This window comes from Propithecus coquereli, unplaced genomic scaffold (genome assembly GCF_000956105.1).
Source record: "Propithecus coquereli isolate 6110/MARCELLA unplaced genomic scaffold, Pcoq_1.0 Scaffold142, whole genome shotgun sequence".
NCBI lineage: Eukaryota > Metazoa > Chordata > Mammalia > Primates > Indriidae > Propithecus > Propithecus coquereli.
Window position 1 is genome coordinate 4,040,371 of NW_012138525.1, and position 16,998 is coordinate 4,057,368.

General features: G+C 55.0%; 1 protein-coding gene across 2 annotated transcripts in view; it reads right to left on the minus strand.

Moving 5' to 3' along the window:
• Nucleotides 1-464: 464 nt before the first annotated feature.
• The window catches only part of PPP2R4 (protein phosphatase 2A activator, regulatory subunit 4), a 28,868-nt gene continuing 12,334 nt past the window's right edge, over nucleotides 465-16,998 (minus strand). Inside the window, exons 4-10 of one of the 2 annotated variants that reach the window (XM_012639786.1) lie at nucleotides 16,642-16,767; nucleotides 14,583-14,700; nucleotides 12,275-12,374; nucleotides 11,179-11,303; nucleotides 10,073-10,173; nucleotides 4,878-4,985; nucleotides 465-979 (exon numbers count right to left, since the gene is read on the minus strand). In XM_012639786.1, the coding sequence (XP_012495240.1) occupies nucleotides 902-979; nucleotides 4,878-4,985; nucleotides 10,073-10,173; nucleotides 11,179-11,303; nucleotides 12,275-12,374; nucleotides 14,583-14,700; nucleotides 16,642-16,767 (756 nt within the window). In that variant the 3' untranslated portion in view covers nucleotides 465-901. The remainder of the gene's footprint in view (nucleotides 980-4,877; nucleotides 4,986-10,072; nucleotides 10,174-11,178; nucleotides 11,304-12,274; nucleotides 12,375-14,582; nucleotides 14,701-16,641; nucleotides 16,768-16,998) is intronic. The other variant, XM_012639787.1, reaches the window with a different exon arrangement.

A 16,998-nucleotide genomic window follows, 5' to 3' on the forward strand; every position in this document is an offset into this window, starting at 1 on the left:
GTGCACAGTGCAGAGGCAGCAGGAGGGGCTGGGCGCGCGACGCCCCAGGGGAATCCAGGTCCTCCAGACACAATGGGCCTGAGCCCCTCCCTGAGTTTCTGCCACCTCTTCTCTGCCAGGGAAAGCTCTGGAAAGACAGGCCTCACGCAATCAGCCAGGCCCTCCCAGGAGCTCAGTGCCTACCCAAAGGGGAGCTTCCATAGCTAGGCTACTCTTGGGCTGGGGGCAGGAGAGAGAAGATATGTGGCTACGGCCAGGAAACCCAGCAAAGCCGAGGAGCAGAGAACAGAAAACCAGGAAGCTGCTCCGGTCACAGGGCCCTCAGGCCCAGGGGGCAGCGTGAGGAGGAGCCTGGGAGGGCCACAAGCCTGGACAGCTAAGGCCTCTCCACCACTCCTTCCAACCCCACCCCACAGCTGGCCGTCAGCCTCCGCCTCCAGCCCTAAAGCTGCACAGACACCCACCCAGACATGGCTTGGAAACTGACCCGCCCTGAGAGGACCAACTGCTGCAACCCTCGGAAAGGCATCGGCTGTGGGAAGGGAAAGCAGTGGAAGCGGCGACACCTTCCCCTCCCCGCAAGCTGCAGCACAGCCCCTGCTCTCAAAATGAGACCATCAGGAGAGAAGGGAGGAGAGGAGGCCAGGACAGGGCCCAGTCCCTGTCTTCTTGCCCGGCCACCACAGGGGAGGTCAGGAAACTGGCCACACTTTGGTCACTTCTCCCAGCTTGGGTCCTTCAGCCTTATGCTCCGAGCCCCCCTCAATCCTGCGCTCTCCACCCCACCCCAGTAAACAGCCTCTCATCAAACAGAAAGAACAGAGGGAGGGGGAGGGAGGGGGCCGTGGCTGGGGTGGGGAAGGCGGGCCCAGGAACTGAGGCCTGAGTGGCTTGGCCCCTCCTAGCCCGACGTGACAGGATGGATGGGCAGCAGACTCCCGAACTTGAAGTGCTGGATCACAGGGAACTTCTCCAGGCACTGTGAGGAAGGAGGGGAGAGCAGAGTGGTGAGGCTGCACCATACCAGGGACGCTGACGACAGAGCAGTTCCCAGGAGGTGGCCCATCCAGAGCAGCAACTCTGGGGAAAAGGTTTCCTACTCAGCACCTTCACCCTCACCCCCCATCCAAGGCAGTCAGACCCACCAAACAATGAAAGAGAGAGAGAGAGAGAACCCAGCCCCACAAAGCAGAAGCCAAAAAGAGAGGCAGCCAAGTGACATCACCGAGCCCAGAGAGGGAAGTTGGGGACCAGAGGTGAAAAAACCCTCCTGATCTTTGGGGTTCCCTAGCGCAGGCCCTGGCCCTGGAGAAGCGATGTGGGGACATTTGAACACAAGGCCCAGAAGAGGCCTATTTTCTCCAGTTTTCAGTTCTCTGGACTGCAAAAGGCATCTTGGCACTTCGGAGTGAGACAATAAGAACCAGCTGACATCCTGTGTCCTCCCTCCCCCCCAGCAATTCCCAGCAGCCCTGGGGGTGGGGGCTGAACAGGGGGATGGCTGAGCAGGGGGTGGCCCAACTCCCTGAGCCCAGCTGACCCAGGCCCCTAGCAGAGGGGAGGCTCTGGAGAGACTGACAGGGCCTATCACAGAAGCTGGAAGCTGTCCTGGTCTGCAGGCCACCAGAACCCAGCTCCCAACCTCCCTGCGCCAGCCCTGCTGAGCCCACCACACGGGCAGTGGCTCTGGGCACACAAGATCAGACCTGCCAGGCTGGCACAGGCCCTCATCCCACATCTTCGCCACAGTGACAGCCAGAGTGTATTGGGCACCTCCTGGGAGGGGTGGGGCAACTTATGGCCTCAGCAGGGGTGAGAGGCTGGCTCTGTGGCTGTGGTCTTGACCTCCAACTAACTTAGAGGGACAAAGAAGAGCAGTGATTGGCCCAGGTTCCCTCACCTCAAAAACCAGCTGCAGAACCAAGGAGGGAGAGGCACACAGGGTGGGGGACTAAGCTCAGAGAGGGAGCAAAGTGGGGGCCACAGCCAGAATCCCAGGCCTGAGGCAGAGAAAGTGGGGAGCAGGCAACTAGGGGGCAGTCTCAGGCTGGAGGAGGAGCAGCAGAGCCAGGCCAGAGGCAAAGGCAGCTGCCATAGTGCTTATGTCATCAGGAAGTGGTGGGAGTTAGTAAAATATCCCCCCCAGGGCCCTGAATTCCAGAAGGGTTCAAAGGTCAACCTGCTTCCAGCTCTCACACAAGAGAAGCTGCAAAGACCAGAGGGGGCAGGGGCAGAAGTTCTCTCCACTCCACCCACAGGACCCCAGAACAAGCTTCCCTCAAGCCACAAGGGAAACCAGGAGCGGGGCTAAAGGCAAGAGGCTGCTTGAGGCACAGGAAGGCTAAGGCTCCAGGGCAGAAGACAGCCTACAGCCAGGCCTCTCTCCCAGCAAGGCCGCCCAGCTACCCTGGCCCCAGAGGTCCCACCTGCATATCTGGGCAGAACAGCAGCTCCAGCCTGTCCCTCAGTGACCTTCCAGGTGGACGTCCCAACCCAGAGGCTGGGACCATAGGCCCTTGGAGGTTCCAGTGATTCAAGGGGGAGAAGGGACTCTCTAAGCCCTGATAAGGCCCTGCTGGAAGGCAGCAGCAGCCTAGCGATGGCCCTTGGGAATGACGAGCCCACCGCCCACCACACGAGGCCCCCTGAGAGCACTTGCGCTTCAGTTCAGAAGGGCCGGGACAGGTGTCTTGGATATGCAGAGAGTCGGTCCCAAATCCTGAGGCCACCTAATGCCAAGCTGGTCAGGCTTCCTTCCAGCTCTGGGAGGCCATCTCTCCTCCAGCGGCCAACTCAGGCTGGCAGCCCAGGTCTTGCTAACCCCTCTGAACTGCAGGACTGACGGGCCTCAAAGGTGCCCCCTGTGGACTGAGAACTGGTCTGAAAAAGCAAGCCCTTCCCTTGGACGTCTGAGCAAGCCACATGCCATCCCACAGACTCTCTGGGACCAAGGACTAAGGGCTACTTGCTAGTAACTCATCAGTGAGCGCTGAACATTGCAAAGAAGCCAGCAAGTTCCAGCGCTGTCCTACAAAGAAGTCTGCCCCCCACCCTTCCCCTCCAGCACCCAGAGCTGGAATTTCCCGTTTTCGGGAAGGCCACTTTGTTATCTACTAGAGCATCCTCCTTCTGGCCCTGCATTGGTGGTAGTTTTGTCGCTGTCCTCGTGTTCAACATTCTGTGTTTAGTAACCAGAGAAATACTATTAACTTTTACATGGTCAACCGTTTTGTTCTTGTGTTTCTGCTGCACCATCGCCATTTTCCATTTTGAATCTTAATGTGCTCCTCCCTTACCCTCTCGCATGTGGAGTTCTTCTGCCTCTGGATGGGGCAGGTAGGAGAAGAGGACAGGGTCTCCCGCCCTGCCCTTAGGGGTCTGGGTCAAGATAAGTTAAGAGACCCGCAGAAAGGGCAGTATTTAAAATTCTAAGCAGAAAAGGCAGCCAGAGAGTCCTGTCTTTGACACACAAAGGTCGGGGGTCAGGGGGAGGCTGGAGGGGTGCTGTGTACCCCTCAGATGCTGAGACAGCCCCCAGCAGTGGGGAGGGCACAACAGGATGACAGAGTTCCCCAGTAGCACCCACTGCGGGACGGGTAGGGGCATCAGGACACCAGACACAGGTGCTCCCCGGGCTGGGGAGGGCTGGGAGTGGAAAGCCCAGGACCAGCAGCTGCAGCCCCAGCAAAGTCCTCTCAGATTAGAGAGGTATGCGGCTGGAACCTAAATACAGGATGTGAAGTCCAGAGGAAGGAGACCTGGCGCAGGAGGAGGAGGGAGAAGGGAGAGGGGGCGGAAGGGAGAGGGCCAGGCCTGTTCAGTTCAAGCCTTGTTAACCCTTTCGGGGCTATACTGAGGGAGCCAGGCCAACTGGAAGTACTTCTACTCCCAGATCCTGCTGGCCCTCTGACACCCTTCCCCATGGTCCTGCCTCTGCTGATGGGATCGAGTAGGCTCTGGGTACACTGAAGACCCGGAGCAGCCCCCTCCCAGAAGGGGAGGATGAACATGAGTCAAGAGATGGGTGCCCACAGTACAATATCTGAGACCATGAGCTAGTCGCCAAGGCCAGCCTGAGGGCAAAAAGAAGAGACTTTGGGAACCCATCATTCTAGGTGAGGAACTTTACATCTAGATCCTTCCCTGGCCAAGGTCAAGCCGTTCCAGGATTAGTCTGCTCAAGATGTGGGAGGAGCTATTGCAAGGGACAGGGTTGAAGTGACATGTCCTCCCTACTTGCAAGAGAAAAAGGCCACTACCTCCTTGGCTGGGAGAACAGTGCCAAGAAGGGAGCAGGAGACACCCTCTGAGCAGAAGGGCAGCGGTCTCCCAGCAGGGGGAGCTCCAGGAAACCGCAGGGAAGGATCTGAGAGCAGGGAAGACCACTTGCATCAACACCACCTGAAGTGGTCACTAAAGTGAGTTCCTGGCCTCCCCTAGACCTCACCCCACCCAGTGATCATACATACCAAAGTTTGAGAGCCCCACTCTGCACGGTGTCTCCAAAGGATAAGCCCCTTTTCCAAGTATGCCATGGGAGAGACAGATTCAGGCTGCCTGAGCTCAGACGGGCCCTCAGCCATTTGACAAGTGGGAAGAGGACCCCTCCGCCCCCCCCACTCCCACAGCAGCAAGTCCCTGCCACGGCCTCCGAGCTTTTTAGGACACAACTGGGCCTCAGTCCAGTGCTTCTCTGCCTGCCCACCCCCAAGATGGGAGACTGAGGTCCCAAGGGTCAGAGTGGTTGGCCTAAGATCCAGAGTGACACAGCGGAGTAGAGAGAAGCAGGAGCCCCAGGACCCACATCTTCTGTTTTGTCCCCAGCCCCAGAATCAAGTGTGGCAGCAGGGCGGGAACGCTGGCAAGGCCCCACTCACCTCGGCCTTATACATGCGGATGAGACCCTGGTTCACTTTGGACCAAGAGGGGACAGCACTGATGTTCCATAGCTGGTTAGAGTGCTCTGCAAATGGGCCAGTCTTCATCTGGAAAAGAGAGTCCCCAAGCTGGAGACAGGTCTGCCTGGGAGCTCATTCCCACTCCCCTGCAACAAAGTCTCTCTCTCTCACACACTCTCACACACACACACACTCTCTCTCTCTCCCTCTCTCCCTCTCTCCCTCTCTCTCTCTCTCTCAGGGACCAAGCCAGACATCTGCCTGTGGAGCCCACACACAAACAGACACATGTAAGTGCCGGAGATAAGGGTCCCCCTTGGCATTCAAGGCCCACTGGGAAAATGGCATCCCTTGCCCATTCCCCCATTACCCATCTTTCTCCCACAGCCAAACAAAAGGGGTCTGATTCCTACCACCCACCAAACCCAGCAGCCGCAGGAAAGTTAAGATCTGCACCCAAGCTCCTGGTGCAGCTCCCAACAACTCCCGAGAGCCTCAGAGTGCCTGGAGCACAGGGCCTCACTCCCTCCGAGATAACAGGCAGCAGCGCCCGCCCCTCCAGGCCACCCCTCTCCCGCCCCGCCCCCACACACAGGGCACTTGGTCTGCACCTGCCACAGGCAGAGCTGGGAGAGCCAAGGAAAGGGTCAGTCAGTCTAGGGGGGGGCCAAAGGGGGTATGACCAACCCCAGGCATCTGACACCCTCTGCGCAGCAGGCAGAGCACAGTAAGGGGACAAGAGGGGCTGGCGGGAGGCAGGTGCCTGCAGCAGAGTCAGGAGGAAGGTGTGTGGAGAAAGCCAGCCCAGTTCCGACAGGAGGTGGGGAAGGGGCGGCAGCCACAGCAGTGAGCACAGCCAGGCGCAAGGACAGCTCCACTCCGGATCCCTCCTCTGGCCAGAGTCTGACCGGCCAGGAAGGAAGAGAAAAATTCTGTAGCAAGTCCAGCGAAGTTCCCATGACATCAGAAACCACAGCAGTGAGAGAGGGAAGTTGTGTGCCTGAGTGTGTCCCTCTGACACCATGAGGCCAGCACATTTGTATTTACTAACCAAGCAGTGCACAATCCCCCTAAACACACCCCCCCAGCTTGCAGGCAGCATTGTAGGGGAAACAGGGCTCAGCACCCTGGGCCCCAGGCTGCAGAAGGAAGACTCTGAAAAGCAAAGAAGCTAAGTCTGGCAAGGAAGCAGAGACTTGGACCCCGAGTGGGTGGAAGGTTCCAGAAGAAGCTGTGCATGGAGGCATGGAAGTGGAGCCTGAGCTGTTCCAGGGAGGAAGGACAGCCTGAAGTGCTCTCTCTCCATTTGGGGGCATCATAATCGTAGAGGCCCTCAGGAGCACATGGGCCCCCCCACTGCCTGGTGACCCACTCGCACAGGCCTCTTCCTTCTCCAGTAAGGACAACTCTGACAAAACTTTCATGATTGAAGTCAAAAAAGCTGTCATTTTATCCCTGTCATCTCCCTCCCCTGGCCCAAGTTCCCAAGAGCCTGTCAATAATGAAGTCTCAGGAGCCAGGACAACAGGCTCCTCCTTTCCATCCCGTCCCTCCTGTCCCGTCCCAGGTCCCAGGCTCCCCAGCAGCCAGGCCAGAGCCCAAGGCACAGACAGAGCCAAAACCCACCCTGGTCCCTGTGAAGCTTTTTTTGGGCCACTCCCTTCACCCAGAATCATCCAAGCCTCTATTCTCCAGAGGGGCAGCAGGAAGCCCCAGCCTACAAGGGCCTCACCTATAGGGCCTCACCTCCCGAAGAACCAGACTCCACCTGACCCCCTCCCCCTCGGTCTGCCCTCCCCGCTCCCTCCAGCTCTCTGCAGGCCCTGGAAGCTGGGGATCATTGGAGTTGTGTATCCAGTTTCACTCTCTGGACAAGGCCCAGTGAGCAACCACCCAGGAGCACCCTGTCGGCTTTGTGCAGCAGCAGCCGCTCAGCCTGCTCAGCAAGGGCTCTGAGGCCAAGGAAGGCAGATGGACACTGGGAAACCAGCAGCTCTGTCTCCCGGGCCAGCCTTGCCCAGCAGGGGCACAGAACCGATCCCCAAAAGGCCTTCCAGGCCCACTGGCAGAGCCAGGGCTAGGCCAGTGCTCCAGAGCCCCAGTGGCCCTAGGCCCACATCGGTGGAACACCCAGGGATGGTACTTCTCTTGAGGGGCTGCGCCCCCGCCCCCCCCGGCCTTCAGTGGCCCAAGGTCTCCCTAAGTCCTTCGGAAGGAGACTCTGTAACTCTGAGACAGGAAAACTGATGAGGGGAAAAAAGGAATCAGGGGTGAAAAGACAAAAAAAAAAAAAATTAGCTCATTCTAGCCACAAAGGGAGAAGAGAAAGAGCGAGAAGCAGCAAGCTCGCTGCAGTCCGCAGTGACCCCAGGGGAATCGTGTGAGTCAGAGCAGCCATATTGAGCAGGAAATTACTCACAGACGCTGCGTTCCTGCCTCTCCACTCCCCAGAGGATCGGCCTTTTGTAAATGGTTCCTCTGTCAGTAACTGGGGGGGATGGGCGGAGAGGGGGAGGCTCTGCACAGCGCCTTCCTGTCAGCTCCTTCCCTTCCAGCTGAAATCTGATCCCTCCCTTCCCAAAACTCCAAATTTAGAAGCCAGATTGAAACTGAAATTCTTTTCCTGCCTGCCCTAGGCTCTTAAAGGCACCAGGGCTGCATTTCCCGAGGCTGCAGAAGCCCTGCAAGGTGGGCCCTTCCTCCAGGAGGCCCAGGGCCACCAGGGCAGTCTTGGCGTGAGACCCAGGAGGAGCACCCGGTTCCATTCCCAAAGTCTTGGTGTTCTGTTTAATCTGCTTGCTGCACCGGCCCACGGTGACTCCCAGGTCTCCAGAGGCAACATCGCCCCCTTCCTGACCAAAGAGCTCCACGCGGGCCTCTGGGTCCCCAGGCAAGCCAGGCCACTCATCCACTAACTAGGGGCTGAAGGTGTGGGCGCTCTGGAGAACTACACAAGGTGTGCTGTAAGCAGCACCCGCACGCACGGGCCTCCAGCCAGCAGGCAGAGCCGGCCCTTGCTACAGCCCCCTCAACTCCCAGGCACCGCCCCTCCTAGCATCCACTGTTTAACACCACGCCCAAGAACCTAGACCCAAACTGAAAAGTGGGCCTTGCCGAGAAGGTGCAGAACAGCCAAAAACTCTTCGCCTGTCCCTTCCTCCCTGTTCCTGCTTCTCCCTTAATTAAATGTTACCAAAACCTCCTCCGAGTTCAACGTGCCTTCAGTGCCACCTAGTGGCTACATTACGATTTCGTCTAGCAGAGGAACTGGGTCCCAAACTTTGGGAGAGCTTTTGGGTTTTTTTTTTTTTTTGAGACAGAGTCTCACTCTTTTGCCTGGGCTAGAGTGCCGTGGCGTCAGCCTAGCTCACAGGAACCTCAAACTCCTGGGCTCAAGGGATCCTCCTGCCTCAGCCTCCCGAGTAGCTGGGACTACAGACATGTGCCACCATGCCCGGCTAATTTTTTCTACATATTTTTAGTTGTCCGATTAATTTCTTTCTATTTTTAGTAGAGACGGGGTCTCGCCCTTGCTCAGGCTGGTCTCGAACTCCTGAGCTCAAACAATTCACCCGCCTCGGCCTCCCAGAGTGCTAGGATTACAGGCGTGAGTCACCGCGCCTGGCCCAAGCTTTTGGGTTTTTTACACCAGAATTACCAACCAAACAAACAAATATACAAAGTTTCAACATGGACTCAATTCCCAGAGTCCCTAGGCCAGGCCCAGCCTGTCTCCTAGCTAGAATTATTGACAGGGACCCAGGGGCCTGGCCAGCTGCCAGCAGGAGGAAAAACAGCTGGCCTTTTATCCCCCAGCACAAGCTCAGGGTGCAATGTGCACCCCTTCTTTGCACTCTGCTCCTCCAGCTCATCCTCGCGTCTCCCAGGGCTCCGCAGACCCTCGCATTCCACTCCGAAGAGAGCAGCATGTGACTGGCTTTCAAGGCAGCGAGCCAGGCTGCCCCCGAGTCCTTCCGACCTTGGGCCTGCTACACTGCTGAAGGCAGCAGATCTCTGAGAATGAAGCGGTGGCCACCCAGCCGTCAGTCCCGGCTCCATTTGCTGACTTGGAAAAAATGTGTCATTCCCCTCTGGCCTCTGGAGTTTGGCAGAAGCCTGAGCTGAATGCTGACCAGGAAGAGCTTAGAGCCAAGGCTGCTTAACCAAGCGACTCCACCTCTTCAGGGGGCTTAGAACAGACTGCCAGGAGAGCAGCCCCCACAGGCAGGAGTCCACAGGTGTGCCAGGGGCATCACTGAGGCAGCAGATGTGCGTGTAGGCAACAGGAAGGGGAGGGAAGACAAGAACCAGCTCCAGACAGGGCGCCCTTTGGAAGTTGGCAGGGGCAGGGAGGGTACAGGACAGGGAGGATGGAAAGTCCTGACACCTCCCAGGAGAGAGGCCTGAGAGCAGCGGGTCCCCTTTCCTGTGCAGTCACCTAGAAAGTGTGTTTACATACAGGCTCCTGGCTCTTGACTCCTAAGAGTCTGATTCAGTAAGCTGGGTGGGGCCCAGGAACGTGCATTGTAACAAACTGCTCCCCAGGCGATCTTGCAGAAGTGGTCCAAGGCCCACTGAGAGGAACCCTTGCCTTGGCGAGACAAGAGCTTCCAGCTACAGAGCCTGGCCAGGCGGGCTGGCGGCCCAGTGACTGCCACCACGGGCCGACTTGTTTTCACCTCCAGCACTTTGCTCAGGCCTATGGCTTCAGGTACTGAGAGATGTGTCCCTTCAGCTGAAAGTTGTCTACGCCAGAAGTCGGCTCCATCTCCTCCAGCAGTTCCAGTCAACACATTCATAAGCACACAGCCCTACAGACCCTTGTGGGCCCCACCTGAAAGATGCGGACCCTCCCCCCCAACACTGCCCACCCTTTCATACCTGCTGCATCGGTCCCCAAGTCCAGCTAGTACTGAGTCTTAGTCCCTCAGCTCAAGAGTCCTGTGGTGTTCAGTAGGAGCCCCAGGTTTGGTGGAGGAGATCCGGGTCAGAAGCTGGCTGAGCATTTCAGGGGAGACCCGGTGGGGCTTCCTTTTCAATACCCCACTCTGGTGCCAGCCAGGCCATCTTTGAGCAGCAGCTCTGGCTCCTCCGTCCCACTCTAAAGCCACCAGCTTTGGTTCGTCTGAGCCTGGAGGCAGCCATGGGCTTCTCCCTCACCCCCTGCCCCTCACCTCAGTGATAAACAGGATACACTCCAGGAACATGTAGTCCTTGTGGTTCTCGTTCACGGCCTTCTCATCCACAAAGTGCCTGGGCTCCAGGTACGGGTGGTCTGGGAAGAGCAAAGGACCCTGGGGTTCAGACCCAGGCTCTCACACCACCTGGGCACCCCAGCCCAGCACAGTCAACCCCCACCCAAGGCCACAGTTCTGCCCATGGTGCTCTCAACATTTGACCTCGAAGGAGCAGTAAATGGCATGTGTGCATGTCCTGGTGTGCTGAGCTCCAGCTCTGCCTCTCTCTAGCTGCGTGACCTTCAGCCCACCATGGCTCGGTTTCCTCACCTGGGCAGTGGGGATAAGAACAGTACCTCCCTCCAGGCTGTTGAGGCCCACGTGACAATCACCACGCCCACAGCACTCAGCATGGTGCCTGGCACAGGTGTTAGTGGTGCTGGCTTGATGCTGGCAAAGACCCTTCACAGGGCCACTAAGAAGATTCGGGGAGGCAACGTACCTGAGGCACTTAGAGCAGTGCCCGGCACAGAGCAAGTCCTCAACGAATAGTCATTTGTGAATATTACTTTGTAGGCAGTTCATTCTGAATCAAAATAGAGATGATCACCCCACCCACAGCCTAGAAAACAGTTTCTAGAGCGGGGGCGAGTCACTGAAACAGGCCCACCACCCAGCACTCAGCGGCATCTCCCTGACGGGCTCCTCTGCACAAAGCTCGGTAGTAACAGTGGATGACGTTGGTCACTGAATCGAAAGAGCCCCTCATTTGCTACATAGAACCCTGCAGCTGCTGCCAGGAGCTGGGGCACATTTCACACCAGTCCATTATGTGTCAGGCAAGCGCCCTTGCCCCAGCCCATGTCACTTCCCATTATCTTGGCAGCGCTCTGCCTCCGCCTCCCCCAGCCCGCTACACGGGCTTGCAGCAGCAGGTCACCAGCAAACAGCCTCCATCAATAGCCAGTGTAATGCCCTGCTTTCCAGGCTGTCACTGTCTGCCCTGGGCAGGAGGACGGGAGAGAGAGAAAGCAGGAGGGGCAGGGGGAGGTACACAGAATGCAGCCTGCAGTGGGTAGAGGGATGGACACCCTCCCCAATACCTATCAGCTGCGAACTGCCCCAGATGAAGGGCAGAAACTGGAAGTCATCCAGGCCCCACACTCCCTGGCTGCCGGCTGGCTCCATCCTGTATGTTTTCTGGAGTTTCCGCATAACCTCAAGGTACCTGCACAGGAGAGTGGGGAAAGACGGGGAAGGTAGCAACAAGTAAAAAGACAGTCTCAACCCTCTGCCATTTGGAATACCAGAAGGCCAGAAATAACCACTTAAGATTGTAATGATCTAGGTTTCAATTAAAACATCCATGCCTAAGTTGTAGCTGGTACTCTCAAAATAATGTTGCTTTATTTTTCCCCCCACACTTGGCCTTCTTTTGGCCCAGGAAAGGGACAAACACTGACTCCAAACCTGGGTTTTAGTACCATCAACTCCTGATAAGAAGAAGTAAGGCCTTGGGCAAGAGCCTGAATTTCTCCAAGCTTGGCTTGCCCGTCAGAAAGCTGACGGGAGTCCACGTAGATTCCTTCTGGCTCTGACCTTCAGTTCTATCAAAGGTTATGCTTCTGTTACCTCTGCAGCTTTAGACACCCATCCTGGGCTCCGCCACAGGCCTACTGCATCAGCACCACCAGAGAGAGGCCCAGGAATGGACATTCTGAGACTCTCCGGGTGACTGTGACACACACCTGTGCTGCCCAGCAGGAGTTTGGGTGGTGAGGGGCGGCGAGGCAGAGCCTGACTGCCTACGTTCAGCTGTGTGACCTCACTGAAGAGGCTGATTTCTCTGTGCCTCAGTTTCCTCACCAGTGAAATGGAAATAACAGCTGCTACTTCACAGGGTTGTTGTAAGAATTAAATGAGTTATGCGTAAAGCACTTAGAACGGTGCCTCCACAGGGTGAACACCGTGTAAACATTAGCAGTCAGTATGCGACATTCCCTTCACTTGTTTTTACTGGGTGGTAAATTTAAACCTGTCAGAAAAAGGAGTCTTGGACACTCCATCCACAGCCAGAGCTTGACTAGGACAGGACAAGAGAACGTGAGCCACTCAGGAGAACCTTCCAGCACCCGGCCCCAGTCTGAGGAGGAAAGAGATCCCCCTCACTCCCCGTCCTCCTATCCTCTTTTCCCTCACCGATTGAACACCTTGAAGACAATAGCTATTTGGTCGTCCACTCGGAGCACCCCAATCTTGCACAGACAGCAGAGGAAAGCAGCAAAGGCTGCTTCATGCCCTGGGGGAGAAAAAACAGTCAAGGTTGATGGTCTTCCAGAAAAAGGACTAGGATTGTTTTTGGTCTCCGGGATCCAAATCACTGCTAAGTGCCCCTCTGAGGAAGGGGACAACATGGAGATAACGGGGCCTCTTCCCAGTCCACAAAGACCTACTAATATTAGGCTCTTTCAAGAACTACCAGGACTATTATTCTACTCCTAAAAGGCCCAGGCTGTTGACTCCTGAAACAGACATTGACATTTTATTTTGTAGATTTGACTCATACAGGCATTCCACGCTATTTATTGAGCACCTATTATGTGGGCAAGGTCCATGTCAGGCACTAGGGAGATAGTAACAAATAAATCCCTGCACTCAAAGAGTTCATGATCCATCAGGGGCGACAAACATTACATATACAATCACTACTATGATTCTAGCTCTGAAGGAGAAAGATAAGGTAATAACTGGAGGATATCACAGGGGGACCTTAACATAAATATTCAAGGTTTCCTCTAAGGAAGTAACATTTAATCTGAAATCTGAAAGATGAATGAGAGATGGCAAGGCAAAGGGGGTGAGGGAGCAAGAAATGCATTCTAGCCAGAAGAGAGAGCATGTGCAAAGGCCCTGAGGCAAGAAAAGGCTGCATATGTTTGAAAATCCCTAAGAGGACGAGTATGTCTAGAGCAGCAAGAGCAAGGAAGAAAGTATAATGAGATGAGGCTACAGGTCAGATGGGCCTTAATGGCCATAGTAAAGCACTCAGACTTTACCTGAAGAGCAATAGGGAGCCACTGCAGGCTTCTAAGCAGGGAACATGGTCAGACTACAGGGCTAAAGGCACCCTCGATCCCTTCCCAGTCATGTCAAATAGGAACGGTCAGCACTACAGAGCCCATTAACTGAAACCTGGACTGAATTCCATGGTTCATGGTGTCATAAAAAACATATTTGGAGGGAGGTGAGGAGAGAGTATTTCAGCAACTTCCTGTCCTATTTCTGCAGAATGACAATCCCTTCAGGGCCTGGGAAAGCCTGTGAGCTCAGTTTCCTTCACCTACAATGGTTTCCAAATATGACCAGTCAGAGTCCAAACAACTATCACTCAGGGGCTCTTGTGTACCTAGGAGCACCACCTCCTGCTGACCTGGCCAGGCTGCCCTCTGGGATCTTTTCCCTGTTGGTCTTAGTCAAAGCCCCACCCCCAAAGGTCAAAACACTTGATAAACCTGTTCCCCAGCAGCAGGGAGAAGCAGAGGACAAAACTTCCCCAGGATCCAGGTCCAAGAGGGCCCTTCTCCAGAGCCTGCCTCTGTGGCCTGGGGTCCCTCCTGTAGACCACGATCTACACGCTCCACAACGGGAGGGCTCTGAGACAGCAGCAGCTCCCCCACTAGCCTGCTTCAGGGCAGAAAGAAGGGGGGGGCCCGTACCAAAGCAGGGATTCTCCTTAGACATACAAGCCACCCCCTGACCTAGAGAGCACTTCCCTTTGAATGTGACCACATACTCCTCATCAAATTCCAAGTCAGCTTGGCTGACGTGGACCAGGGATCCAAAGAACTCAACAGCATAGAGAATGTGGCTAAGAAACAAGTGGAGTCAGGAGAGGGTGTGCCATGATGCTACAGAGGCTACCAAAAAAGTTCTTTCATGGCCGTAGCTCATGCCTGTAATCCCAGCACTCTGGGAGGCCAACACAGGAGGATCGCTTGAACTCAGGAGTTCAAGACCAGCCTCAGCAAGAGTGAGACCCCCGTCTCTACTAAAAATAGAAAAATTAGCCAGGCATGGTGGCACCTGCCTGTAGTCCCAGCTACTTAGGAGGCTGAGGCAGGAGGATCACTTGAGCCCAGGGGTTTGAGGTTGCTGTGAACTATGATGACACCATTGCATTCTACACGGGGCAACAGAGCATGAGAGAATCTGTCTCAAAAAAAAACAAAAACAAAAACAAAATCAGCTCTGTGCAAACAAGCACCATGCATGTGGCATCAGCCCCACCCCTGGTGGACATGCTAGAGCTGCAGCATCAGGGCTCCCAACACGATTGCCCCCCCATGCCACCCCCACCCGCCCCTGCAACCACCCCACACCCCAGCTGGCCCCAAAAGGCTGCAGGAGCTGGGCAAACTCTTGCTTGTTCAGAGAGCCCCAAGACTGTCCAGAGCCCAGGTAAAGCAGTGAAGCCAAATAAGTGCAGATCCCCCCAAGCAGCAGATACCTGTGCCGTAGTCAATGCGCGTGGAGTTCCCCACAGACTCCTTTAGGTAAACAGCCACCTCAGGCACAGCAGCTGCCAGGTGGGTGGGGACCACTGTGGCCACCAAGTTTTCTGCTTCCTGATAACACAAGAGACACAAAGTGGTGGCAGATTAGGCAGCATCCCAGTGGGCAGGAGCCCAGGGGCAGCATCTGGCTGAGGGCCCAGGCTGCCATGCCAAGCCAGCCTGGCTCCCTGTTCTGACTGGCCCCATAAGAAAGAAGAGGAATAGTATTTATTCTTACACAACAGAAAGACTTCCCCGGCGTGGCTTATCATCTGCTGCCCCTTTCTCCAGGGGACAGGGGTCTGGGAGCAAGACAGGACAAATCTGAGTAGGAGCCATTCAACTCTCCCATCTGGTAACTCAATGGAGCCCCATGGAGACGCCAGGAGGTCAGTGCTATGGTCCCCATAGACGCCATTTTCCTTCACACTTCCAGGGCGGCAAGAGTTTGTGCCATAGGTCCACCAAAAGACACACACAAGAATGTTCACAGCAGCATTGTTCACAGGAGCCAAAATGGAGAAATGAAACTGAAATGTCCATCCACAGTGGAATGAATAAACTGGTATATTCACACAATGGAATACTACACAGCAAAGAAAAAGATCTGCTGCCACACATGACAACATGGATAAATCACACAGACATAATACTGAGCAAAGGAAGCTAGACATTTATATGAAGTTCAAAAACAGGCAGAAGGCCGGGCGCGGTGGCTCACGCCTGTAATCCTAGCACTCTGGGAGGCCGAGGTGGGCGGATTGTTCTGAGCTCAGGAGTTCGAGACCAGCCTGAGCAAGAGTGAGACCCCGTCTCCACCAAAAAATGGAAAGAAATTAATTGGACAGCTAAAAATATATGTAGAAAAAATTAGCCGGGCATGGTGGCACGTGCCTGTGGTCCCAGCTACTCGGGAGGCTGAGGCAGAAGGATTGCTTGAGCCCAGGAGTTTGAGGTTGCTGTGAGCTAGGCTGACGCCACGGCACTCTAGCCCGGGCAAAAGAGTGAGACTCTGTCTCAAAAAAAAAAAAAAAAAAAAAAACATCCATCAAGCTGTACAGCTGTGATTTATCAGCTTTAAGTTATAATTTAATAAAAATCTTTTTAAAAAACAAGAGCACATGCCACCTTAGAGTGCAGAAGCAGCCCCAGGCCGTTCTTAGGATAGCGCCTTGCTGGGTCCTCAGTACTCCCTTCTGCTCTCTGTGAAAACACTGGGCTGGAGGAACTAGGAACCAAGTTTCTGTAAGCTCAGCTGTGGACAACCGGCGTGAGAATTCCTGGGGAGCCGCTGAAAAATCTGGATTCCCAGGCCCTTCCAGACCCACAGACTCTGCTTTTCTAAGGATGTGGCCTGAGATCCTGCATTTTTGTTTTCTATTTGCTTTGAACAGGCATTGCCTCATAAGATGCAAAAACAAAAACATTACAGAAGGCATGCATTGAGAAGTCTCACTCCATCCCACCCTCCTCTGCCTGCAAAAGGAAACCTCAGCTTTATTAGCCTTTTATGTATTCTTCCAGGGATGTTTCTTTATGAAAACATGCGCAACATGAACATATATTTTTCCCTCTTTCTTAGCAAAAGATAGCTTACGATCTACATCACTACACCTGATGCTTCTTTAACCTAAGAATGAGTTAAAGTCCCTTCCACTGAGTCCCCTAGACAGCTTCCTTATTCTTTTTTTATAGCTGCATAGTACTCTATGTTGTGAATGGATTAATTTAATTGATCCCCTACAGATGAATACTTGGGACATTTCCAACCTGTTGCTAATACAAACAATGACTTCACAAATAGCCTTGTGCAGAGGACTGTACAGCTGCAATAGCAATTTCCAGAAGATGGCTAGGACAGAGGGTAAACTCATTTAGAATTGGCATTTTAACAAACCCCCTGTGATTCAGATATGTTTGAAAGCTCTAAACAATGCAGGCCCTTTCTCATCTGGTGCCAGAATCACCCTCCCCGCCAGTCCGGCCCCCAGGCCTGTCCTGTGGTAGCCTTACCTCGTCGAGTTTGGCATACCAGGTCCTGTAGGCCTTGTTCCCAAATCGAGAGGGCTGGTCCACCGGAGGAGTCTCATCAATCCACCTGTCCAGCGTGTTGAGAAGGGCAACCAGTTTCTCAATGGCCTACGGAGGCAAAACAGAGGGGACCAAGCCACGATGACAGGCAAGAGCCACAGAGGGAAGTTCCACTTGCTTCTGGACAATGACCCCTCAGCATGGCACTAACTAGCTGTTCTCCTTGCTGTCCCCCTTTCTTCCTCACTGTCCTAAATACGAAGGAGGGTCAGGGGAGCACAATGAGCTTTGCACAGAGGGAAGAGCACTAGGCTGACAGGACAGGGACAGGGTGGCTTC